Source organism: Argopecten irradians, chromosome 1 (assembly GCF_041381155.1).
Source record: "Argopecten irradians isolate NY chromosome 1, Ai_NY, whole genome shotgun sequence".
In the NCBI taxonomy this organism is placed as follows: Eukaryota; Metazoa; Mollusca; class Bivalvia; order Pectinida; family Pectinidae; genus Argopecten; species Argopecten irradians.
This window is the reverse complement of record NC_091134.1, coordinates 15,113,698-15,141,515: the sequence shown is the minus strand read 5'-3', so window position 1 is coordinate 15,141,515 and position 27,818 is coordinate 15,113,698. Positions and strand designations below refer to the sequence as shown.

The following is a 27,818-nucleotide window of genomic DNA, read 5'->3' as shown; positions in this document are numbered from 1 at the left end:
AAATTCAGGTTAAGAAATCTTCACCTGAAATTCAGGTTAAGATTTCCTCAGATGACTTGCATGTCAAACATTCTTTGGGTCATTTGCACTATTTCATGATATGGCTGTTATTTTCGTATGCAATATATGTATACAGAAAGTTTGTTGTAAATTTGTGTGTTGACAGTTTGAAGAATGAATAGGAGCCTTTTTAAGTGTTTTTTGCATTATTTATTATGCAGGTTAAAAGAAGAATCCCTGTATCATAAAACATAAACACAGCTTACCAATTAGTCATCCTCAATACTCCAGGGGTTCCGATCACTTGCGATCTCTACACCCCTGAACCTAATTGATTCAGAACTGAAGAATTTTTACCATTGACTTGTTAATGATAACATTTTCAACCTTACTTGAACCATGAACTTTGTATATAAAGCAGCATCCGGTTTATAGCAAGGAACTTACAATGTTAATGCCCTAAACATTAACATATTCACAGTCAATAATTGTCTGATAAAAGTTCACATTTTAACAAGTATTCTATGCAGTAAATCTCCAGAAACAAATTGTGGACAGATGGATGGATGGACAGACTGACATGATTATAATAGGGCTCCCGTGTCTCTGATGCTGGACTAGATCTAATAAAAACATAGCACTTATAATCTAAAGATTGTAGAAATCTTAATGAATACTTAGTGTATGATAACAGTATATACACATGTAGCTTAATTAATAGATTTAATATTTGTCATTGATATGGGTAAGCCGGAATCTATTGATCAAGAAGATTTTGTTTCTGTGCAGAATTGCTTTAGATAAAACATCAACATGTTCCTGTTCAATCAATCTTGGCATTTCTCGCTCAGCTAGAGGACATCTTTCATCCTTGCAATTATGAATAACATGAAGTGGTTCGATTATACATTTGATGGGAATCCATGTAGTCTCGTCCAGCAAGACTACACTCTGGTTCTCTGAAACCCTGGAATTTTGAATCTTTGCCGCTCTACAGTCTTGATTTCGACTCCTTGGAAAAACAACTTCAAGAAGTTTCTTAAGGCGCCCGATCTTTATCTGAAATTGATGGAATTGATAACAGAATGATAAATACTTATACTTACAAAAAACAAATTTAAATTAGACAGTAATGCAATCATTGAAAGGACCAACAGAATTATTTCTGATGATACTCAATATCAATGCCAACATTTTAACGTCACATGATTGTCTCGGTGGAAGGAAACATCACATCCGAGCAAGATTTTTAATGTAAATAATATAGAGAAGGCACAAAAATAACATAAGTTTATATTTCTAAGTTTTACTTATAAATTTTATTAATAAAAGTTATGTGATAAATAGAATCTTACACTTGGGACAAAGTGATATGAAATTCATCAAGCTCGTTAAATAATTTGATATGCCTCGCTTAAAGGCTCATTACGTGGATCACACAGTTTGGAAACAAAATTTCTTTTATAACCCGATGAATTTAAAAAAGTAGTGACATAAATGCTTAAATGATGTATTTCAAAATCATCATGGTTCGTGCTACAAGCACTATTATCAAAACTGCTTTTGTTTGATAAACACATCTATGTTATGGATGCTTTTGAAATAAGCCACAGAAAGAAATGTTAATGTATTTTCATTTCTTATAGCACATATTTTTTATCTCATACATTCATACCAGATTGTTGTGTTTGAAAGCCACGAAAGCCCCCTATCCTTGCTTCCCTTCCACAGCTTGTTGTCACATGCTTATAATGATAGCATTTTACTGGTTCTGATGGTTGGATGTCACAGGCCAGTGTTGCTTGTAAAATCTCAACTTCTGAAAAAGGGTCAGTAAATGACTTGTCCTGAAACAAATGAATTTCAGTCATTTATCTATTTGTATAAGCATTTAATTAATGTATTTTTCATACTTTTTTCTCATGTGAAACTTCAGATACATTGTGTATCTTGTGCAAATAAAATTTTATACTATACTTGATAGGGTTATCCCACTGTTCATTTACTGGGGCAGAGAAAAGACGGCTCACATGCAATAGACAATGACTTGGCGTCATCAATACATATGACTCACAGGTTTCCCTGTTGTTAGTATAACATGATGACTAGGTGGGGTGTGCTTGTTTGGTGTATTTGGCGACATGCTACTTTGAGATATGCGATAGCATTGTAAATGGAGTTGCTTTAATACAAGAAGACATATACTGCTTACATGGGAGGCCATCCTTAAATGACACTGGCTTTTAAAAGGACATTATTTTAATCAAACAAACAAACTGAATTTTATCAATTTCCGTGAGAAAAAAATAAAGCATGGGTCTGTCAGGTGGACAGAAATATCTCAAGATGATGGAGAAGATTATAATGTAATTTATGTTCAATACTAACTGAACTACGGTATACTGTTGTAGTACCCTACACATTGGCTCAGGCACTCAAATTACTGGACGTTCTGTGTGTAACATTACAGGTTATATAGTGTCATTTTCAATCTATCGTTTAACACTTTATGTAATCGCGCATATGGTAACTGAGCTTTTACTAAAGGTAGTCAAAAAAAGATATGCTAGTATGTTTACAACTGATATCTATCTGGGCCTGGACAAATTTAAGGTAAGCATTGATCAGGTGTTTTGCAACAATTAAAGATGCATGTTATAATATTCATTTTGTCCAGAATGTTTCGCCTTTCTTACCAAAGGTTTTCCACCTGTTGTTCTTTCCATTGAACGCAATGTTGTTGTTTTTTTCTTGACTGCCATAGGCACTATTTCCAAGAAAGTGCTGAACTGCCCTTCTTTGCCCTGTTTCCACAATGTTTGGTGCAGGAGGATACCTGTTAAAGTCAAAAGGAAATACAAGAACTTTAAAACACCACTTATTATAAGCAAATATAGATATAAATATCAAGTCATGTTGTTTACGGTGCAAAGCAACAATGCACAACAAAACTGTTGTTTATTTGTGAAAATGTTACCTGTTTTTTAACTAATTTCTATAAATTCACAAAACCAGAACACTTACCAAGATTCACCAACTTTACAGAAACCACCAGCAGCTAGGTGAGACATCAGTTCACACTTTGCAAACTGCAAGGCACTGTCCCTGGACCGGGCATGGCCATTCTGCTGGCTGATCCCTGAACGTATGGTGCGGTGATTTTTCTCAAACACATCCTCTGAAAAGTGTATAGGGTGACCATGTGTTTCCATGTCATCAGCCTGCAATATTTAATCACAGTGTTTTATACTTACATTTCCAGTCTACAGTGTTTATTTTAGTGTAATGAGCATATTATGTGATATTTAAGCATGTATTTACATTTTGAGTGTTTTGTCTCTATATGAATCAACCAACTGACCAAAACATACATTTGCCTATGGAAACACTATGAATACAACGATTCTCGTGCATCAATCAGCTGATTCAAACAAATACGCCAGTTTCATATCAATAAAAAAATAATCCCCCATAAAGATGTTTCTTGATATAAAATCAACTAAGTTTTAAATATAATATAATAACCTTTCAATAATTTTTATTTTCATAAATTATTCTAATGTAAATATATGGATTGAATGTATTTTTCTAATTTTCATAGCGGCTACGAATAGCAGAATCTATCTACCGGTACATATCTTCCCAGGAGCGCTAACGCGTTCCACGGGATATGTAGATATATAGCTATTCTGCTATTCATAGCCACTATGAAAATTATAATAATACATTCAATCCATATACCTATATTTACACTTGCTAGGCTTGGTCACTATACGCTAATACCAGCGCCCCATAGAATATATTCTTAGAGGAATTGCTCCATACAAGCATGGTTAACATAAAAGCGCAATCCAATCCCTATATGTATAAACAAATTTCGTTATCATATTTTTAACATGCATTTGGCTACTTAAAATTCAACATGGTAGGCAGTCCACCAGTCGATCACAGAATTTTCTTTTTTTCCTTTTTTATATGCATTCTTATAAAGACTTACCAAATGGAGACCAAGGTGAGCTTTGCTTTTCTTTGTCAGTCCAGGAATGTTGGTGTGAATGTAATTTAGGTAACACTCTATTTCCTGGCAAATACCTTCATATTCTGGATTCTGCAAATGTTTACTGATCTGAAAATAATTAAAGCAGACATTGTTGATTGACGCTCCTACATTAAGATCCATCTTTATATAATTTACTTAACCATCATTACGAAATGCTGTATAAGTCCATACAATTCACTGAGGGATTACACATTTTTATCATATTTATTATTTCCGCGACAGTTGTATATTTTTTTTTAAAAACCCGAATTTTTTTCTCTTCCATCATTGTCAACTAATTTGTTTGAACATTGATTGTAATCAAGTCATTCATATGTTCTCACCAAAAGTGGGGTCATGACAGGCCCTCGTTTCCTGCTGCATTGCTACGGCATTGGCTATTAACATAACAACAGAATCGCCCCATGTGTTGTACTATCATTATACACTGATAATGATAATACTAGAAAGTATGGTTATTGAGTCCATGTCAGTGCAAACTGTAAATATATTTTAGAGTGCTTAATTAACATGTCTCAATAACTAAAATAAAATAAAAACCTATTCCCTAAGTACTTACCAAGGCAAGTTTTGACAGTGCATGCACATGACTTCTCTCTGCATTCACGTAGCTGAAGTTATGTGGTGCTAATTGAAGCTGAAATAGCATCAGAATTAATAATTAGGTATTCATACATATATTTTTAGGGATTTAACTGCCTTGATTTTAGATAGAAATGATATTTGAAATTGTTAGAAAACATATCTGGGCTTCAACAGTTACATTTTGAATGGCTTTAAGCAATACACTTTTCAAAATTCTTATCTGAGTAATTTGAAATGAACTACATTAGAATTTACTTACATATGCTTTGAAATCTTTGCCTTGTCGGCTATTCATGTACGTGAACATGGATTGTGATGATACACGGTAGTCCAAATCAGACTGGTCCATTGAGTCTAAATGGATTGACATCAGTTCTTTCTTTTCAGAACTCAAAACCTCATAACAGTACTATGATATGGAAGAAAGATAAAAGATAACTATACAGTAACATATTAACCTGTTGAAGACACAGTTATTATATTACAATTGATTTGCATATAGTACATGTACTGAAATTCTTCATTGATCGATGACTTATAATGATGTTTTCATTATATAACATTTAAAGTATGTTTATAACCCATTTTATCAAATCAACAGTGTTGATAAATTTGATTTGAATATTAAACCTAGCTGTTATATTAGAAAATGGTATTTGGTTGCTCAATAGACAGCTTCAATAAGATTTTCTTTACCTTTACAAGATGTTTCGCAAGCCCAAGATACATAAAATGCAAAATTCCAATGGGTGTGTCTCTGTACCGATAATGGAAAAAAGTAAATAAAAAAATATTTCAAATGAAGTGTTGAGCATGAATCAAGCCAATCCAAATAACCATTAATTTATTTGATATTTCTTCATGCGTAAACATTAACCCTATGAAGAAGGGAAATTCATTATTTAATTTTAGTCTAATTCAACTTCTTCACCCCTCTTATATTTATTATTCTCTGGACCATATATCATCCAACATTTTGATTGACCTTATGTCAAATGAATTTTTTTGCAAAATTTTCCTGTTCTTAGTTCGGTGAAGTAATAAAAATAAAGTAAATTCTTACACACTTGATGGGCAACACATGATGGACAGTGAACAAAATGGAATTTAATTTAATTCAGATAACTCACCTGTGAGGATTAATGTAGTCCCACATAGGATTATGATAGGGTTTTATTCCTGTTTCCTTCTGTAAGGACTTAGAATTTTGCATGATTCTCATTCTATCCAAAGTGCGTTTGGTTTTCTCAGTTGTGCGCATCTCCCACTTCTTTAATGGGTTGGATTTGTCAGCCTAAAATGTTTGATTTTACTATGTGAATATGTATATACATTGTAATACAAACATTCATAGTATTGCTTAATAAGCAATACATGTTCCATGCACATACCAAAAACTTCAATGACATTAACCTATTTTAGTAGCAGTGACCCAAAGTCAATCCGAAGCTGTGCATGAGATACTACTGTAGAATGTTTTAGCAAAACTTTGTCAAAATTGTTAAGTTATCATATGAAAATCAACATCTGAACAGACATACAGAAAGATAGACAGACAAAGAGAGAGAGTCAAACATACCATGCACTTTGGACAGAACTTTGTGGCAGACGGCCCATTATGGTTGCACACAAGGCTCATCATCTGGTAGTCGGTCACCACCAGCGAAATGTGTGAGGACGCAATCACAGGTTTCCTCATAGTGGCATCGAACATCTCTACTCCATGTCTGTCTCATTTTTTTGAAAAATAAATTCAAACAATCAATTTAAGAAACGTATCATTCAAATCTGTGAAAAATATTAACAAAGGGGGCGCTTGTTAAGGGATAAAAATGTAAGTTTTGGACGAAGAAATCACCTATAGGTGAAAAGCCCTATCGTATTGGTTCTGTTTTTAGCCCACCATCATCAGATGGTGGGCTATTCAAATCGCCTTTCGTCCGTGGTCCGTCGTCCGTCCGTCCTTCCGTCCGTCCGTCCGTCCGTCCGTCCGTCCGTCCGTCCGTTAACAATTCTTGTTACCGCTATTTCTCAGAAAGTACAGAAGGGAGCTTTCTCAAATTTCACATGTAGGTTCCCCTAGGGCCCTAGTTGTGCATATTGCATTTTGGGACCAATCGGTCAACAAGATGGCCGACTGGCGGCCATCTTGGATTTTGATAGTTAAAGTTTGTTACCGCTATTTCTCAGAAAGTTTTGAAGGGATCTTTCTCAAATTTCACATGTAGGTTCCCCTAGGGCCCTAGTTGTGCATATTGCATTTTGGGACCAATCGGTCAACAAGATGGCCGACTGGCAGCCATCTTGGATTTTGATAGTTAAAGTTTGTTACCGCTATGCCGACTCTCAGAAAGTACTGAAGGGATCTTTCTCAAATTTCACATGTAGGTTCCCCTAGGGCCCTAGTTGTGCATATTGCATTTTGGGACCAATTGGTCAACAAGATGGCCGACTGGCGGCCATCTTGGATTTTGATAGTTAAAGTTTGTTACCGCTATTTCTCAGAAAGTTTTGAAGGGATCTTTCTCAAATTTCATATGTTGGTTCTCCTAGGGCCCTAGTTGTGCATATTGCATTTTGGGACCAATCGGTCAACAAGATGGCCGACTGGCGGCCATCTTGGATTTTGATAGTTAAAGTTTGTTACCGCTATTTCTCAGAAAGTTTTGAAGGGATCTTTCTCAAATTTCATATGTTGGTTCTCCTAGGGCCCTAGTTGTGCATATTGCATTTTGGGACCAATCGGTCAACAAGATGGCCGACTGGCGGCCATCTTGGATTTTGATAGTTAAAGTTTGTTACCGCTATTTCTCAGAAAGTTTTGAAGGGATCTTTCTCAAATTTCATATGTTGGTTCTCCTAGGGCCCTAGTTGTGCATATTGCATTTTGGGACAGATCGGTCAACAAGATGGCCGACTGGCGGCCATCTTGGATTTTGATAGTTAAAGTTTGTTACCGCTATTTCTCAGAAAGTACTTAAGGGATCTTTCTCAAATATCATATGTTGGTTCTCCTAGGGCCCTAGTTGTGCATATTGCATTTTGGGACCAATCGGTCAACAATGATGGCCGACTGGCGGCCATCTTGGATTTTGATAGTTAAAGTTTGTTACCGCTATTTCTCAAAAAGTGCTGAAGGGATCTTTCTCAAATTTCATGTACAGGTTTCCCTAGGACTCTAGTTGTGCATATTGCATTTTGGGACTGATCGGTCAACAAGATGGCCGACAGGCAGCCATCTTGGATTTTGATAGTTAAAGTTTGTTACCGCTATTTCTCAAAAAGTACTGCAGGGATCTTTCTCAAATTTCATATATAGGTTCCCCTAGGGCCCTAGTTGTGCATATTGCATTTTGGGACCGATCGGTCAACAAGATGGCCGACAGGCAGCCATCTTGGATTTTGATAGTTAAAGTTTGTTACCGCTATTTCTCAGAAAGTACTGAAGGGATCTTTCTCAAATTTCATATGTAGGTTCCCCTAGGACCCTTGTTGTGCATATTGCATTTTGGGACCGATCGGTGAACAAGATGGCCGACAGGTGGCCATCTTGGATTTTGATAGTTAAAGTTTGTTACCGCTATTTCTCAAAAAGTACTGAAGGGATCTTTCTCAAATTTCATATACAGGTTCCCCTAGGACCCTAGTTGTGCATATTACATTTTGGGGACCGATCGGTGAACAAGATGGCTGACAGGTGGCCATCTTGAATTTTGATAGTTAAAGTTTGTTACCGCTATTACTCAAAAAGTACTGAAGGGATCTTTCTCAAATTTCATATATAGGTTTCCCTAGGGCCCTAGTTGTGCATATTGCATTTTGGAACCGATCGGTCAACAAGATGGCTTGGATTTTGATAGTTAAAGTTTGTTACCGCTATTTCTCAAAAAGTACTGAAGGTATCGTTTACAAATTTCATATGAAGGTTCCCCAAGGACCCTAGTTGTTCATATTGTTAATTGGGACCGATCGGTAAACAAGATGGCCGACCGACGGCCATATTGGATTTTGATTGTTAAAGTTTGTTACGGCTATTTCTCAGAAAGTACTGAAGGGATCTTTCTCAAATTTTATGTGTAGGTTCCCCTTGTACACTAGTTGTGCATAGTACCTTTTAGGACTGATGCATAATGCCTTTCGGGACTGATCGTTAAACAAGATGGCCAACTGGCCGCCATCTTAGATTTCATTGTTGAAGTTTGTTACCAGTATTTCTTAGAAAGTACTATAGCGATCTGTCTCAAATTTTATATGTCATGTGTTTGAAAAAGTTTGAAAAGCAGGGAAAAGACCCCTCTTTCCATTGTCAGACATAGATCTTTCTTTGGTGGGCGCCAAGATCCCTCTGGGATCTCTTGTTTATTATTCTTCTGCATACAAAGGATCTCTGAAATGGTAAGAGATATGCCAATAAAATGTGTCACCATGTTGTAGGGCATGTTGTAGGGCATAACAGGACCTAATATTATAGACATGTATCATGCTGACATAAATGGCTACCAATTTTGTTGATATGGATGAACTTGTCCTTCAATCAAGGTCACACCAGCAAAAAATCCTTAAATCTTTACACTACTTCTTGTCAAGTAATGAAATGCCTAGAGACTTGAAATTTGACCTGCAGCATGTTGAGATGAAGGGCTGCCAAGTTTGTTAATTTGAATGACCTTGACCAAAATTCATTGTTTATGAAAAGCCTGTAAAATTGTTCAATGACAATTTCTAGTTTTAACTGTTTCCATACTCATGATGCATTATTGTCTCAAAGTTATCATGCATATGCCTTATTCTTCCTTTGAGATGCGTTGTTACATCATGATTCACATGTGAAAGACTTGCAAGTTCATGTAATATGGCCACTGTTATAAGCATCACACAGTTGTAACATTGTTTAACATGGGATGGGGACAACTCCTCCAGAACTGGTGATGGGTCTGATAGATGTAAGGGTGTTAATTACGGCAAATACAGTATTATAAAAATGTCTGTACCTTTTGCTGTCTTCAATGGTGTCACAAATGGGGGCTAATTGATCAATTATCCCCACAGTATTACTGCACGATAGAAACTGTGCATTTTGCCCGCTCTGTTTCCCATCCAGTGTCAATCCAGCAACCTGCATCTGGACGGCATGCAATGGTAACCATCGCCTAGACTGGTTTGTTGCCAAATCATCGATAAAGATGTTCACTGGTATTGTGACTATTGGCTTTCCATTCCACAAAGGATGGGAATTTCTTTCCTGTAATTCATATTGACATTTAAAACTGATGAATTGATTGATACTCTGGAGAAACATATTGATTACTTTATTGTTTTTGATTGATAAAAATTCCTCAAGACAATAATTATCCTGATCATAACACATATATTGAAATAATGTAATTGATTAATTTGTTTAAATTTTGTTTAATTTGTTAACACCCTATCAACAGGCAGGGTCATTTAAGAGTGTACCAAGTTTATATGATAAAGGCATACTCAGAGTACCCAGAGAAAAACCACCGACCAGTGGTCAGTTACTGGAAACTACTTATGAGATCCAAAAGCCAGAGGTGGAGGTCTTGTGATAATATGTCTGAACATAATCACTCTGTCAACGGATTAGTGAAAGTAAAGATAACAATACAAAAGTGATTTGTCTGAAAGTTATGTTGCAGTGTGCATTGCATGAATATAAATATTAAAAAGATTCAATGTAAAGGAAAATATACTTCTTCATTCAAGTTGACTATCTCTCCAGAGCGAAATATGGATAAAGCACCTCTTAAAACTTCACACTCTCTGAGCGGGATGTTCAATGTCTCGTCTGTTTCAACTAAGCATCTGAAATTCATAAAACATAACTTCCTTTATTTCTTTATGACTTGATGTATCTGATTTTTAATTTGATAGTGTTATCAACTTATTGTTTATCAAACTTCTAGACAAAATAAAATGCACATACATGTTAATATATGATGTTGTTGATTTATCAAAGTGTTCTTTTTCCAAAATATATGTAGCACCGACGGTAAATATCTTTTTAAAAATATGTATGATCTTACATATAAATATCAGTGGTATGCTTACCTTTGATTGTTGTGATCTTCAAAGCAAAACACTTTGATTTTAGCAAGAAGGATGTCATTCTAAAGAAAATAGATGTAAATTAAAGAAACAATGTAATCATTATATTAATTTCTTCTCACTTTTTATTACATGTTATCTGTATGAATATCCCCAGTTCGGAGTACAGACATTACATCCATTTAGACAGACCCTTTCAAAAGTAGGTTCATGAAGTAATGTCATAATAAATCTTAAAATTATGTTCATTTCATCGATTTTTATCCCATGTAAAACAAAATTTTCGAGTATGGCAATACCTGCAAGTCGTCCATGAAAGTAGCTATTTGTCCAATCTTATTGCCGATATCTCCATCATCACGAAAAGATACAAACATGTCTACCAGAAAATCAACACCATCAACCTGACAAAGCAGAATAAATATCAACATATATTTTAAAAATAAAAACATAATTTTGATTAACAATCTTTTAAAATGAAATGGCTTTATACAAGCAAAGTTTAAGAATTACATGTCGCAAATGTAATGTTGGAAATTATACACCTCTCTTTAGCCAGATGATTGGGGATAACAACACACTCTAATGAAAAAATCTACATGTTTATACCTGCGCCCAGGGAAACTGTATCTCTTCCAACCACTTTGTCCCACCTGTTTGTTGACCAGTGCTGTTCACAGTTGGATACCTTAAAATATTGTAAGTTCATAATCACTGAATAAATTGATTTAGTTGTTTTGTTTAGTTTTACGTTCTATTAACAGCCAGTTTCATGTAAGGATGTGCCAGGTTTGATGGTCAGGAAAAACCACCGACCAGCAATCATTACATGGCAACTACCCCATGCACACAGGATTCAAACTTGTAACCCAGAGGTAGAGGGATTGTGTTAATATATTGGGACATCTTAAGTACTCAGCCATTGCAGCCCCTTTAGTTAAGAATTAAGTTTTCTGAATTTATACTCACAGCATTTTCAAGACATTACAGGTATCCTTCATATCATAAGATAAGGCTTCACAATCTGTACAAGTTCAGCAAATACTTATTTGTTTTTGTTCAACAATTTATGGTCATGATCAGATGACCTGAAAAAATCTTCAAACCTGGAAATGGTTTTTGATGTCACTGGGTTTGCCAACTTTAACCGCAACAACTCCATTGGGTTTATCTGCCAGCTCACATTTCCCTTCTCATCCGTGTTCTTTAAGTAAGCAACAGGCAAAATTATCAAATTTGTTTTGTGTATTGCAAAAATTAATAATTATTAAATGACATAAATATGAAAGTTGATCAAATAATAAATCTACATAGCTCAATATACATCAGTTTACATTTATCAGCTCAAGGTATATATATAGAGGATCTGCCATGAGTCCCTTCATATTAGATTTATGATACCAGTTGATAATTTTTCATTTTTTGTGAGACTTTGGCTTTTGGGAAACACCAAAGTCATATGATAAATTATTTTACATTTACCGGTATATCTATTCAATTTACTTCTTAAATGATTGTGGCATGTACAACCTACCCTTTGAAGCATTTGATTTATATCTCCACACTTAAAATTCTTTATGCTTTCAAAAACGGGTACGTCAGTGACTCCACACTCAGACAACATGTGCAGGATGAATTTTAAAATCTCATCACTCTGAAACAAAGTTTAATTTCAAATCAAATAACACAAGGTCTGTATATTTTAAAAATGTTTTAGTAAACTGACATCTGTCATAAAGGGCTCAAACTCTACTAAATTTACCTGTAAGTTAGATATGTAGAGTGATTAACTATTTAGTAACCCCAAATAAGTACTAAAATTGAACAAAAACGTAATATTAAGAATGTCCTTTCTATTTTATTTTTTATGACTTCATATAAACCCAGAAGATACTGAGAATAATGCCTATAATTTTAATTACTAGATTTGCAGCAGTCTATATGCAAAAATGACGGCTCAAACTTCTAACCAATAGAAATGTATCATATGAAATTAAATATTTGTATTATCAATGTGAAGTTATCAAAATTTAACCGCACGGAATAGTTATTTACTTACAATACGATGTGTTTTGGAACTGCTCAAGATGCACAAATAAAAATGAAGTTTTGACTTGAACGGACTCCAATCGGACATCTCTTCCTGCCAGATATTCTTTTGAGGATTCATCTCACCCGAACTTTGATCTAAAATTATTTCAAAACTGTATGCATGCTGAAGTGCAAAAAAAAGTTAGTTTATACTGTCGACTATGCAAATACACAAGGAGTGCTTTATATATATATGTTATATGTACCATTGTTATATTAAATCTAATTTATATGTATAAGGTCAAACAAAGCAATACTCTGTGAATTAATTGATGTATCCATTGAATCTTGGAATGCCCTGCCCAGTAATGAGGTCAACACAGAGAATATTAACATTTTTAAACACAGACTGAAGAAGCACTGGAAGAACCACGTCAGGAAATTTCAACCATCAACCTAGTGCAACTATTGATGTTTTTTAAAACTTTTAAAAGATGTTGTGCATCAGTAGATATTAAGTTTTCAGGCCATCTTCAGGCAAATGTTTATATTCTTTAGCTTTAGATACAAGGTGACGTCATAATGGACAATACCCGTAGGGGAGGTAACGGTATTGTCCATAAGAATAGGTACAGGTATCATATTATTATGTATAATATATATATATATAATATGATACCTGTGCAAAAAAACTATGACTGTACTATTTCATATACATATTCAAATGCAATCACATGCATAATTTTTAACTATTTATATAAATTCCATATAAGGCAATTATGCCTTTCCAATGATATTGGACTAATGGGTTACTGATGAGATGTAAAATTACCATTATCTACATGTAGATCTACATCATCATTAAAATGCTCTTGGAGATCCAAAACATCTTCATCTGCACTTTCAGACTGGTGACTATAACCTTTTAACATAAAAAATGTATTATTTTTTTAACCAAACTTCTTTGGGGAAAATATATACATTTTCTGTGTTTTCATTTTTTAAAACCAAAACTGATGAAACAGTAGTGAAGTTGCATTACTAAAGTTGTTGATTTTAAAGACCAGACACTATACAAAATGTGTATGTTAAATTGTTAATAGAGCAATTTAGTATATTTAAGTTTCAAATTTCAAAATCAATCCTAGCCATAAATAAATTAGAAGAAAAAAAAAGATAAAAATATTTCCAGTCTTACCTCTATCAAAATCTTCATGATGATTTTGATAATTAATCTCATCTTCCTCAATAATCATATCACAATGATTTGAATTGTCGTTGGCTAAAATTATAAAACAGTATCAAAATATGAATATGATAGGCCTACATCAGGAGCTTATAATTACCTAGGTATATAACTCTTACACTTCTTTCTGCAGGAAATTCACCGAAGTTAATGTTGAAATAATTTTGCAAGAAAGAAATTTTAAGTCGTAGTATTTATATGTTAATTACTACATTATATTTATTTAAAATATGAATTTTAAGCATATTACTGCGTTTTTTATTTAAGCAGAATATATTGATGCAGTTGAGTGTATAAACTAACCTTCACATTAAGTGCACTTATAGTGCACTACATTTAAACTAGTCCTCACTACAAACCTGGCACGTCCTTAAATGACCCTGGCTGTTACTAATAGGAAGATAAACTAATAAAAAAAAACATTTAAATTTACAGGTAAACTAGTAGTGCACCACATAGGTGATTGACACCAAAAATCTCATACAGGTATGGACAGTACCCAAGCTTAAGGCTACCTGTGATTTTCATCTGTGGGTGTCAGGTTCAGATTCAGAAAAAAAAAACTTGTTACTACATAGTCTAAAATCTAGATTATATTTGGCTTTGTAAAGAGATCTATTATAATATTGCTAAGGACATAACCAGCAAGAGTGTTGGGAATTAATTAGTGCACTACTTTGAAAAAACTAATATTAATATGTGTAATTGTATTCTAATATAGCTGGGAACAATAACATACTTTCTTCATAGTGCTAGCACATTGAACCATCAGTCCTAAACATACATCCTAACTGTGTGTATCGATCTTGGTCAGCTGATCATGAGCAGGGACCAGTTGTTCAAAAAGGTAATTAGGCTAATTATCATTTTAACAACAATATTTAAATCAAGATAAATAATTTTACAAAATTTCATAAGATTCATAAGAACGCTATGTTTTACTTACTTGCTGAGTTTAGTAAAGATATGATCACAAATTTTGCAGTAAATGAGAAATGAAAATTTCACTAACCATGTAATTAAGCTAATCATGCTTTGAACAACAGAACCCTAGACGACTGTACAGAAGTTTAGGTAATGAGTTTGTACATGCATGCTAACCAGTGAAAACGAAACATCCATGAAATATATTGTCTGGATTTGCCATTGCATATCAACAGGATAATGAGGTTATAAACAAATCAAAAGAAGCAGAAAAATTGACATACGAAGACTAATCTACTGTATTGTACTTACATGTACGAAGATCCGACATTTCCGCATGTTTGGTTGTTCGGAAATGTCTCTGGAGGTTATATGCTTTCTGTGTTGTGTAATGGCAAGTATCGCATCGTAGATTGTCTAATGATTTGGATCTCGAGGCGTTGCTTATATATTGCGAGAGTCGCTGCTCAGTGTCGTCTGTTGACATTTTTGACAATTTGACAGCTCCAATCTACGTCGATAAGAGGCTTAAAAATCTAAGGAAATAATGAAACGCATTGATGACATAGATCATGCGTCTCGAGCGTCCTCATCTCCTCGAGCAGACGACAGATCGTGGAGCAACATGGCTAGCGAAGATGTATTCCAGGTAATTATAAGCATACAGACGCGGTCTGGTTTGTTATATTTTGGATTTAAACTAATTTCATGTAACTGTTAATATAAAATTGCATCGGATACATTAAAACTACCGCGATCGCGTTGTCTTACACTGTAGTCACTAGTTATGTCAGTAGACGCTACAGTAAAATGTGCAACACTTTTTTCAAGGATCTCACTTAAAAATCTGACTTCTTGAAGAGAGCTTGGTAAAGTTTTCTAACGTGTGCTTAAATCCAGAATGTAGGCCTACTTCCATCAATCCACGTTTTGTTGTCAGTAGGCCTAATTAACGATTTGAAAATATAATTGAGAAAGGCAGATTTCTTTGAATTAGTAGCCCGAAATCTTCATCACATAAAAGAAAAAAACTAAGTTTACATTGATTTAGTTAACATGATTGCCAATCAATTATTTTTGTTTTATACAGAGTTGGCATTTCCTCCCATACATATTTGCCAACAGCAACTTTTAGAAAGCAGCTACTGTAGTCTATATTTTATTTTGCTTCCATAGTAATATAAATGATTATAAGGTAATTAACTTCCCCCTTTTTTTACACAGGACTCACAAGACCTTTTTGTTGCCAATGACCAGCACACACAAGAGACACAGCCACCAGCATCCCTGATAGAGCATGCGGATCCACTCCCAGAGAATGCAATGCTTGCAACCATATGTAAGTTTTAAAAAATGGTTATTAGTATAACTGTGTCCTATGTGTTCTATAGGTGTTATCATTTTAAAGTCCCACTATGGCAGGAAACATTAGACGACTAGCTTTATGAAAATTAACATTTGATTTTAATATTCCAATTAAGGTGGCGATAAGTGTAGAATATTACTTTAGTGAAAGTAGATAGCTGATATCTTAGCTTCTCTACAAAATTATGAGTCTCATTTTACATTCTCATTTTTAAAAATTCTGATTTGGAAAGGTGGTAGTGGGCCTTTAAAGACCCAATATACGTAACCAGTCTTATAAAATATATAATATTTTTGTAATCATAATTGGGGCTCTGCTGGTGACCAGTTAACTATAATAGCAAAGGCACTTTTTAAAAAGGAAAACAAATGTTATTAGATATTATTATTGTTACCATACTCGACCCAATATATAAGCATCCAGGGCATTTTAAAAAATAATAATACAAAATTATTGCAAACCAATATACCTGGTAGTTTTTTAATTTTGAGGCCTCAAAAGGAGGTGGGACACTTATTGGGTCGAATACGGTAAGCATCCTTATTTGTTACAACTTCTTCATCAATTTTCTGAACATTATCTTTATTAGTTGTGTATTCAACAGAAACGTCAATCTTCCATGTATCAAGGCCATAAGCAAAAATTAAAGTTCAGAAACAGTCATCATCATCATCATCCATCATCATCATCATCACAACACCATTGATCAGCAGCTGAAAGAATCATCATCATCAGGAGAAAGAATTATCATCGTATCATCATTATCATCATGAATCAATATCATCATCATCATCATCATCATTATCATCCATCTTCATCCATCTGCTCATTCAATGAATTAATTAATATTTATCATCATCCCATCATTTAATCAAACAATTTTTTTTTCATACCCCGATAAAATTAAAAAATAGTAACATCAATACTTATAATTAATTTTATACTCTATTTGATAAAATGAAGTATGTATAAATGTAACATTATAGTGGTTTTTCAAGGGATTATTTTTTCCGAATCAATACGCAACGTCAATGTCTCTATAGTATTGTGATGTCACGATAACATTGGGGTTTCGCGCCATTCGCGGATTTTTTTTTTTCATAGTGGTATATTTCCATTCTACTTTCAGTTTCCCGTTTGATCTATGTTAAACCAGATGGGCAATATCCAATCTGGACAAGCGTCTGAATATTTAACGTTTCCGCCACGTCACGGACAGTGTATACAACATATACTTACGCCTATACATAACAGTCAAATAATTTAAAAAGTGATTTTAAAGTTGTGTGGTTTATGAAATCTAATAGTATTATCATGTTTACAAAATAGCATTAATTAAAACATATCATCGCATAATTTTCATTTGTTCGCTTGTTTCAAACCGTTTTGTGTTGAACTATATTATTCAGAAGCTGATGATATGGCTGTTCCGTTTATTAAACTTGGTGACGTCAACACTAGCGCAAGCGGGAAAATTCAAAGGATATACATGTATAATGTTGAATTTTAATAATCGTAATGGAAATATAAGAAATAAACTGTTACCAGATTTGGACATACAGTTGATATGAAGCCCATCCATCCGAAAGATAAATCTATTTATCTTCCTTCCGGATGGGCTTCATATCAACTGTATGTCCAATCTGGAAACAGTTTATTGCTTAAATGCAAAAAAAATATTGGCCAATCAGAAAGCCATATTTGGTATGAAAACAAAGAAAAATTAATTATAAGGATTTATAAATCCTTGGTATTACATGTACATAATGACCAAATTATGTTTAGGGAGTAATCTGCAAAACCATCAACGATACTCCAGGGGTTCCGTTGATACTCCAGGAGTTCAAATTCAAATTCTGATCACTTATATTCTCTGAGAGATCGAAAGTGATCGGAACCCCTGGAGTATCGAGGATTCTGCAAAACATGATGAATTGTTTTCTCAATCAACTACCCATTAATTATATAATTAAGCAAGTATATAATCACAGTGCTGAAGTGCAGAATTCATCTACTGGTAGCTCTTGAGAATTTAATGCATCTTGTTAACAGGTGTCTTCAGAACCTGCTTTTAAATTATTTGACCGTACGTAAGTTAATCGTATCAAGGATGCCCGCCTTATATCCCTATGACCCAGTATTACAAGGCCTAAGTGTCGTAATAGACCTCTAAAACGTCTAAAAATGGTCTTATAACACTCTGGTGGGTCCATGATTTTATAATCTTCAACTAATTCTCAGATCCCTGAGGGGAATAGGGAGTTGAAGGTAGAACGGATAGCCTCCACTCATTTCTCTGGACGACGACCATCTGTCAGAAATCTTTCCGTCTGTCGTTCAGATCGAGCTAGGTCATCGCAGCTACGTACATATAGAGGGTACTTTTAAACAAATGTTAATTCATAACGTTATTTATTATCGTAAAATCAGAGACATAGATATCTAAATTTCTGGTAAAATATACACTACCGCTTGACACTGATCTTGTTGTCATAGCGACGGCTGCCAAGTCGTCGGCACGGGCTCTACACGTTTGTCACAGGTACAGTACGTGCAGTCGTGTAACGGTTCATTGGTTTTTTCTATAGGAGATCAAATTTCAGTTTTAAACAAGGTTTTAACATACTTAATGGTTTCACCAGAAACATCCGGTTTCGCATGCAGAATATATATATAATCTACATGAAGAAAAAAAGTACGTGTCCATGTAGAGTTGAATCAAGGACGTATATCTCACTTATAAATCCTTGGTTGAATATATAAAAAATAAAAGTCAACGACTTTCCTCTTGTACAGTAACCATTTCATGATGGCTCTTCAGGAATATGTCATAATTTATGGGACACCCCTGTATATTCGTTCTAAATGAAAAGGCTAAGGCACATGCCATATGCACGCGTAAGTTTGTGACATTGTGCATGATAGTTAGACGTGAACGTTCCCGTGGTTGTAACAGAGATTTATATAGTTATATTTAAATCTCTGGTTGTAACAAACGTTAGAAAGAGAATTTTTATGGCAATGGTCAATACAAACAGACGATATACAAAATAACCATTCAATTAGTTCATAACAATGTGATTACTTTTTACTATTATGGTTTTGTAAGGCCAAACTCGTAAATATAGATCCTTTGTTAGGCCAGCAACACACACACACACAACACACACACACACATATATATATATATATATATATATATGTAATAAACGTCGAACAACACGTAGATATAACCATATAAGCGCTTTCATTTTAAATGCTAATGCTTATATCTACGTGTCATTCGATGTTATTCTGATATATTTTACCGGACACGGAATTTATCTTAAAATTTTAATATATATATATATATATTCAGAGATTTAAATTAATTATCTCTGATTGTATGTAGTTATAGGCATAAGTCGTACACAAACAACGATGACTTTTGGTTTCAATATATTTAAAAGAAATACATTTTATTTCATACTCTTAACGTAATTATACACAATTTTTTTTTGAATATAACTAGCGAAGTATATACGTTTTAAAACATTACATAAAAAGTTAAAGAGATCAAGGGGAGTAACTCGAACAAGACAATTTAATTGACTATGAATACGGAATTAGGCAGTCCGGAAAATTCGTAATTCGGACGGTTTGGGCTGGGAACGAAGGAGTCCGGATTATCGAGGGTTCACTGTATTGGTTTTGCCAAATCTACCAGTATCTAGATGTTCGGTACACAAGATATATAATTGATCAAAATACCTTCTGTAAAGAAATAAAACACAATTTAAGCTAATCGTTAATAAAGATACAAATTTTTTTTTGAGAACTGTGTGTAAAAAGCCTTCTTTAAGTAATATTTTTCCGAATAAACGAAAAAATGTGGGGTTTTTTCCTGCATGTAAAAACACGATCAAATGATTTCGATATATCGCAAAAAATAAGGCAGGTGTGTTAATGATTCTCAACATTAACACTTACATAATATATATCGCTGTCATTTTCTGCCACTTCTGTACAATAACTAATAAATATTAACCGATTTTCTTCAAACTTAGTAACAAAGTTAAATGTCTTAAGGGCTTTGCCAAGTTCGATCACCACTTGCGACGGACCTTATTTAGCAGAGTTATGGCCCTTTGATTTAATAAAAAAAAAAAAAAAAAAAGTCATTTTCTGCCATTTCCCTGCAATAACTAATAAATATTAACCGATTTTCTTCAAACTTGGTAACAAGGTAAAATGCCTTAAGGGCTTGGCCAAGTTCGATTGCCACTTTTGGCCGACATTATGTAGTGGAGTTATGGCCCTTTGATGTACTAAAAATGTCATTTTCTGCCAGTCTCTGTGAAATAATTATAACAAATGTAAACAGATTTTCTTAAAAGTTAGTATCGAAGTTAAATGCCTTAAGAGCTCAGCCAAGTTTAAAATATTGATCACGTACACACCCTAGACGATATTTTTTTATGTAGAAGAAGCGTTTCCACGAGCGTAAATAGCGTAGCCCGGATTGTACGTACCCGACTTTCGTACCTACGACGTGTACCGCGTCCTGTGGTATGCCCGACACTTCCTGGCTTCACAACTAGCCAGCAACTTAAAACTCATTTCATGCACGAGTCTCTGTACGTGTGACTCCGAGATAATTATACAATACCTCTAGCACAATCACCAGTATCCTGCTTTGCCTCTGCTGAATACAACCACCAGTACCAGAATGTTGCAAGTCAGGGCGTACCAGAATAGACAACCTACAAATGTACTCTGTGGCGGCTTGCTTCTCTTTTCGAATACCATCAGAGGATCTTTAACGTGCATGGCGTGACTGACAGTACACCGGACCCCAGATTAACATTCCTTCCGAAGGACATATTCTGACCTCTATCTATCGATTGATTGATGAGGATTAACGTCATTGTTCCGGTTATAACCGAACCTAGGACACTACTCTGACTTCGATTGATTGATTGATGGGGCTTAAGGATGTACACCTCTGAGAAGTCAAAATTTTCTTGTATTAAACTTTTTTTTCTCATATAGTTTTTTGGAAATCGGAGTTCAAAATAAATAAAAACAATAATGATATTAATAAATATATAAACATAATTTTTGAACTGTCACAGGATTCTCTATGCCTATCAATGATTGATTGATGGGGTTAAACGTCCTTGTTCCGGTTATAACCGAGCCTACGACACCATGTCTATCCATGATTGATTGATTTGATTGATGAGGCTTGACGTCCTTGTTCCGGTTATAACCGAGGCTAGGACACTCGTGCCTCCATGATTGATTGGGCTTGACGTTCTTGTTCCGGTTATAACCGAGCCTAGGACACCATGCACCTATCCATGATTGATTGATTGATGGGGCTTGACGTCCTTGTTCCGGTTTTAACCGAGCCTAGGACACTCGTGCCTATCCAGTTATACAATTGATTAATTGATGGGGCTTAACGTCCTTGTTCCAGTTATATCCGAGCCTAGGAGACCCAGTTATATAATCATGTATGCGATTTACTATATATAAAGATTATGTTCCCTGCCAGTGGTATTAGCTCATTTACATATAGTAACCTACAGTTCTAATGATCTGTTCTATATGATTTATAAAACAACCTTCATAGACTAAATTACTTTTTATTTGTAAGGTACACATTTCGGCAAATTAATTCAGCCCTATAATTAAATAATTAGTCAAATCTCACTATAAATCCTTGGTCAAATTGAGTACACGTAGTATAACCAACGTTTTACAAACGATATCCAAGGGAGGTAACTCTAACAGAAGTTATCACACATAAGTTTCGCTTCAAATTTTGCTATTATTGTTGCGACGGTTGTGTCAGAAAAATACACGTTTATTCTGTGAACAGACAACGATTACCTCGTAATTTTTGTACCATCGCCATGTTGGATACGGGTAACTGCAGTTACCCTAACCCGGCCCCCCCCCCTACATATATGTTTCTGATTACGTAAACCCACCATCTTTTTTTAATCACTTAACGATGCTCCACCGCTGACAAATATGAAAAAAAACTTTCACAACAAAAAGGAGCAGACGATTTAGTATTTTTCTTCAATTACAAAAGTTACTTACTTCATACCATTAAACCATTGAAAAGTCTGAGCTTCAAATTATCGTGGTACTATATGCTAGTATAAACTATATGGAATGAAGTATTGATTGCGCATACACCAAAAACAAACTTAATTATTTTATATCATTTTTTGTGTTAATTGGACATACAAGTATGCATGATTAAACAACAATTCTTATTCAAATGATAATGAAGTATCGTTTATGCTCTGTTGGCGGCATCCTCGATACTCCAGGGGATTCCGATCACTTACGATCTCTACACCCCTGGACTATCTCATAGTGAAATTGAAGGCAGCTCAGCGGAAAACATTTGACCAATCACAGGCTAGCAAAGATTTCCTTTGAAGACTACAGAGAGAGCGACGCCTAACATCAAAGCCACACAGTCAACCACAGTGTACCGTTATACGCATCTTTGATGTACATCAAAGGACTGAATTACCTGTACTGTTCTGTTGCCTCCAGTTTTACTATGAGATAGTCCAGGGGTGTAGAGATAGTAAGTGATCGGAACCCCTGGAATATCGAGGATGTGTTGGCGGTGGAGCATCTATAAAGGCCCACTACCTTTCCGAAACGGCTATGTAGAACGACATTGATTTTTTTGTAGAGTCGCAAAAAGTATTAGCTTACCGTTAAAACTATACTTATCATCGCCTTATGAACAATTCAATTAAGATAAATAAAACGTTAATTTTCATTACGCGGGTCGTCTTATAATGTTTTCCGCCATTGTCCTAATTACCACGCGTTACTTCACTATCACTGCAATTACTACGTTATTACGATATATTAAGTTGTTGTAACGACATAGCTAAGTCGTTATTACGACATTAATAAGTCGTTATAATGACATAGCTAAGTCGTTATTACGGCATAATAAGTTGTTAAACCGACATAATATTTTTTTCAATGTGACCCTAACAGGCTTCTGTAGTTTTGCTAGTTGTTACAAATTGGTATATTTTGACATTTCGTTCTTCTTGGTAACGTTTTAAATGACGAAACATCTTCGTAAGTGGTAACTTTCTGTTGTTAAGCTTTAAATATGAGTTGTGACCCTCGGGTAGCATATCCCTATACCCTTCATATCCACATATGAAAGAGTCTTTAAATAATATTCTAAAATAGGAAACACCCGAGGATATGCGCTGCATTCATCTCCACGTGACCATGCATGTACTTGCCAATGACAATAGTGGAAAGGCATTTCAATATGTTTTTCCCCCAAGTTTTTACCAAGACATCTATTATAACATCTTTCTTAAAATAAAATGCGTGCATATGTACACTAAATTACAACTCGTAAATATTGTCACCATGCGAATTATGTTAAAAAAAAACATGTCAATTTCAAACTTAACATAACACACATACATGCATGCATTAAGGTATTTATGTTTTTCAAAGAAGACAATATATAGAAAAGACAGCAATTTGGAACTTTTCTGATAATGGCTTTGCTCATTACATGTCTTTTTTTCAAATTCAGTGAAAGAGCTGCGGGAACTTAAGGAGATGGTGGCGCGCAGTACACATGATAACTGCCACTTCGTTTTTGAGAAGTCGCCTATTGAAGTATGTTCACAAATCATATTTTGCCACTTCATATTTTGCTTTTGATCGTGATTAATGGTATCCGTAATGTGCATATTTCATCAGAAACATACTTTATAACTACAATTAAACGCACCTGAAATCTGCTACAATTGAACATTGAACTGCATTCAGTTGGCAATTATGTGAGTATGAGTGACAATTGGTCACGCAGCGGCAAATTTATGTTGAACATTAAATATGGCGCTATAACGATTTTATATCACAACGGTAATGACGTGATTATAAGCTGAATGAAGTTCATAGACTGATGAAGGCCATCTGCGCTAGATAAGGTTACATAGCGGGGCTGCAGTGAAAATGTAATTATAAAGCATTATAAATAATGAAAGTGTCCAACACTCAATGACTCTTTACACCCTAGTAACTGTAATACTGCTAGCGCTACACTTTGTTTAATTGATGTGTTATCGGACTTTCTTTGAGACAATTTAGAAAGATAAATAATCTTTGTTAATTTACTTGCACATTGTACAATCATTTGCTATTTTTTTATATACACAGAAACCTCTAACGGAGTATTTGAAGCAGAGGTTCGTGAGCTATCCTTTCATGAAAAGAAACGACCAAGAACTTCTGGTAAATGATGTTACAATTCATGTATAAAAATTAATTAATGAATTAATATAAGAGTGAATGCTTACATTGCCATTGCACATTACCTACATGTTGCTACTAAGCCCATATCATTTATGACATGTTCAAGAAAAGAAAAAATAACTTCGTGGTATCTTGAAAATATTTCGAAGAGCCGGGGTTACATAATTCACAAATGTTCCATTATCATTATACCTTCATAACCTCAACAAAATAAAAAACTATTTCTTATATTTACAGTTTTTCACGTAATTGAATATTATTTATTCTCGCGACAGTTGCATATTTTTTCTTAAAGTACCCATAATTTTTTCTCTATCGTCATCGAAATCGCCGCACGTGTTGTACTATCATTATACACTGATAATGATAATGCTAGAAAGCATGGTTATTTAGTCCATGTCAGTGCAAACTAAATATATTGAAAAAAAAAATCATTAAAGGTAATGTCTAAGGATTTCAGGTGTCATAAACAAATGAAATTTATTTTTTAGAGGAAAATTCACTCCTTGACAAAGGAACTCAACATAAAGAGGGGTTCCCTGACGCAGGAAACTGTAAAAGCTGCCTGCATCACGGCGTCTTTAAGGAAGATGACGGAGTGGCGAAACCAAACAAAGGGAAAGGTAAGTAATTATAATTTAAAGATATTTCAAGCTTTAAGAAACCTTTGATAAAGCTAACGTATTAATCTCAGGCTGTTATGGTTACATAATTTGTCATTTTCATACATGTTGCATCTTTAAAAATGACATATTAAACATAGGTTGAGAAAGAAATTGAAAATATGATTATCATACAGAAAATACTCAAGTGTTGTCCCTGACTTTACGAAATTCATAACGTAAGCGCGTATCTATTGCAGATTTGCAATAAAGAAGGGAAAGACCCAGGAGAAGAGAGTCTCCTGGGTTTAGCCAGCCTGCTTTTTCGAAAGTTTGGTGGAAAAGAGGAAGATGCAGTAAGGCTTACTGCTTGCATTGTAAGTATCCAAAAATACAGAATCACAGCTCATCGTTGTCAGGATAAATTGTTACGAATTTTTTTAACGAGCATCATTTAAGAGGTCAGATAAAATGCAGTTTGCAAGTCAGTGAACCAGAACAAAAGGCCACTGTGTTGTTAATTATAACACAGCAATAGTATATATAAATATATAAACCATACATTTTCAATAACCATGTAAATGTAGACAACAATTATGGCATCTTGATGTAACGATCTACGTCGTAGGCATTGAGCCCGCAGATTAAGTAAATTCTGAATCATTAATTTCAGAGATCCTATTGCCATGAGGAGAAGCTGTTAAGAAAATTAGCCGGCACTCAACAGCAATCCACAGATTTCTGGACTGGTGTCCAGAATCGTATGGAAGCGATCGAGAGGAGCACCGATCCACAGAAGTGGACTAAGGTGACAGACAGGGAGCGTAACAGGATAGAACGGTATAAAGCCATGTGAAATCCCTGTCTGCCACCCTATTCCACTTTGATGGATCGATGCATCCTCTCCATATCAATAAATCCATATTAAACAAATACTAACTTGTTGGAGTCATTTGATCATATGTTTAAACGCATCTGTTGTGATTTCCCAATTTGACGACATCGACGTGAAGTAACCTACTGCAGTGCAGAATATTTGATAAATGTGACCTTTTATCAGACGATTATATTAACTCCTTTGATTGCTTATAAAACTTCGCTAGGTTGTCTCCTGATGGTAGCATTACCCGACTGTACGTGTTGAAGGAGGTTATAAACATGTGCGGATGCTGCAACCTAGTAGCCTCGTGACCTGATCATTTGGAATGTTTAGGGCCATAAGCTCCTTGCTATGAACTGGATGCGGTCTTTTATATCCACGAAGTTCATGGTTTAGAAGTAGTTAAGCCGCCTCTGCTACTTTTGGGTGGTCACACTCATTCCTTATGGTCAGTAAAGTTGAAAATGTCGAGGAAAAAACAATTCAATGGTCACATTTTGATTAATATTCTTCAACTGTAAAAGACTGTTTCCTTTTCAAAAATATCTAGATACAAATGACCAAAATCACCAAACATTCCTCAGCAGAGTGATTGCAACACCTGATATGCTCAGAAATGGCTACAATTCTAGAACTACAGTGATGCAAGTGAAGCATTTACCAGGACATTGACAGTAAAATTGACCTGAAAATGAACAGAAGAAAACTTGACCTGAAATTGACCTGAAATTCAGGTCAATTTCTGGTCAAGATTTTTTCTGGTCAAATTGACCTGAAAGGAGCAAAAAAAGTCAATTTCAGGTTAAAAATCTAACCTGAAATTGACCAGAATTTCATATGAATTTAACCAGAATTTCACCTGAAAATAACATCAGAAAATTGAGGTCAATTTCAGGTAAAAGTCTAACCTGAAATTGACCATAATTTCACATGAAATTGACCAGAATATAATTTGAGGTCAATTTCAGGTTTAAATAACTAACCTGAAATTGACCAGAATTTCACATGAATTTGACCAGAAATTGACCAGAATTTGACCTCAGCAAATTTTAATGTGAAATTCAGGTCAATTTCAGGTGAAATTCAGGTTAGTTTTTTAACCTGAAATTGACTGTTCTGCTCCTTTCAGGTCAATTTCAGGTCAAAATTTTAACCAGAAATTCTGGTCAATTTCAGGTCAATTTCAGGTTAGGAAATTCACCTGAAATTGACCAGAAATTTGACTGGTTAATTTGACAGGTGAAATTCAGGTCAAGATTTCTTGACCTGAAATTCTGGTCAATTTCTGGTCAATTTCAGGTTAAGATTTCTTGACATGAATTTCAGGTCAAATTTCAAGAGAAATTCTGGTCAATTTCAGGTGAAGATTTCTTGACCTGAAATTCAGGTCAAATTTCATACAAAATTCTGCTGAATTTCAGGTGAATTTCAGGTCAAGAAATCTTCACCTGAAATTCAGGTGAAGAAATCTTGACATGAAATTCAGGTCAAGAAATCTTAACCTGAATTTCAGGTCAAGGTTTCTTGACCTGAAATTCTGGTCAATATCAGGTCAATTTCTGGTCAAGAAATCTTGACCTAAAATTCAGGTTAAGAAATCTTCACCTGAATTTCAGGTCAATATTTCTTGACCTGAATTTCTGGTCAATTTCATGTCAATTTTAGGTCAAGAAATCTTGACCTGAAATTCTGGTTAAGATTTCCTTGGGTGACTTTCAGGTCAAATTTTCTTTGGATCATTT

General features: G+C 34.6%; 3 protein-coding genes across 3 annotated transcripts in view; 2 read left to right on the top strand and 1 right to left on the bottom strand.

Moving 5' to 3' along the window:
• LOC138318720 (retinal rod rhodopsin-sensitive cGMP 3',5'-cyclic phosphodiesterase subunit delta-like) overlaps positions 1-27,818 on the top strand; it is a 108,333-nt gene that overhangs the window by 19,683 nt on the left and 60,832 nt on the right. The gene's annotated exons all lie outside the window — the stretch shown is intronic.
• Positions 188-15,402, bottom strand: LOC138318693 (uncharacterized). The gene is made up of 21 exons (XM_069261309.1): positions 15,228-15,402; positions 13,944-14,027; positions 13,578-13,667; positions 12,774-12,901; positions 12,249-12,368; positions 11,821-11,918; positions 11,324-11,402; positions 11,014-11,118; positions 10,718-10,776; positions 10,360-10,471; positions 9,637-9,887; positions 6,225-6,372; positions 5,776-5,939; positions 5,342-5,402; positions 4,905-5,054; positions 4,620-4,697; positions 3,998-4,126; positions 3,025-3,221; positions 2,697-2,836; positions 1,676-1,847; positions 188-1,059 (listed from the first exon to the last, which is right to left on the bottom strand). The coding sequence occupies exons 1-20, from the start codon at positions 15,400-15,402 to the stop codon at positions 1,831-1,833; spliced, it is 2,385 nt and encodes a 794-aa protein (XP_069117410.1). The 3' UTR covers positions 188-1,059; positions 1,676-1,830.
• LOC138318697 (uncharacterized) lies at positions 15,434-26,106 on the top strand. Its single transcript, XM_069261322.1, has 7 exons — positions 15,434-15,564; positions 16,140-16,254; positions 23,870-23,955; positions 24,499-24,573; positions 25,086-25,217; positions 25,457-25,573; positions 25,870-26,106. Exons 1-7 carry the CDS (start codon positions 15,463-15,465, stop codon positions 26,050-26,052), a joined length of 810 nt encoding a protein of 269 aa, XP_069117423.1. The 5' UTR covers positions 15,434-15,462; the 3' UTR covers positions 26,053-26,106.

Bases quoted from the DNA above. Each gene is read 5' to 3' on its own strand.
- LOC138318693 (XM_069261309.1), bottom strand. From the start codon at position 15,402: ATGTCAACAGACGACACTGAGCAGCGACTCTCGCAATATATAAGCAAC. The intron at 9,888-10,359 runs GTATATTTTCCT...TATGAATTACAG, and splicing joins TAGTCAACTTGAATGAAGAA to GAAAGAAATTCCCATCCTTT. The intron at 4,127-4,619 runs GTAAGTACTTAG...AATTATTTTCAG, and splicing joins CACTGTCAAAACTTGCCTTG to ATCAGTAAACATTTGCAGAA.
- LOC138318697 (XM_069261322.1), top strand. From the start codon at position 15,463: ATGAAACGCATTGATGACATAGATCATGCGTCTCGAGCGTCCTCATCT. The intron at 16,255-23,869 runs GTAAGTTTTAAA...TTTCAAATTCAG, and splicing joins TGCAATGCTTGCAACCATAT to TGAAAGAGCTGCGGGAACTT. The intron at 25,218-25,456 runs GTAAGTAATTAT...TATCTATTGCAG, and splicing joins GAAACCAAACAAAGGGAAAG to ATTTGCAATAAAGAAGGGAA.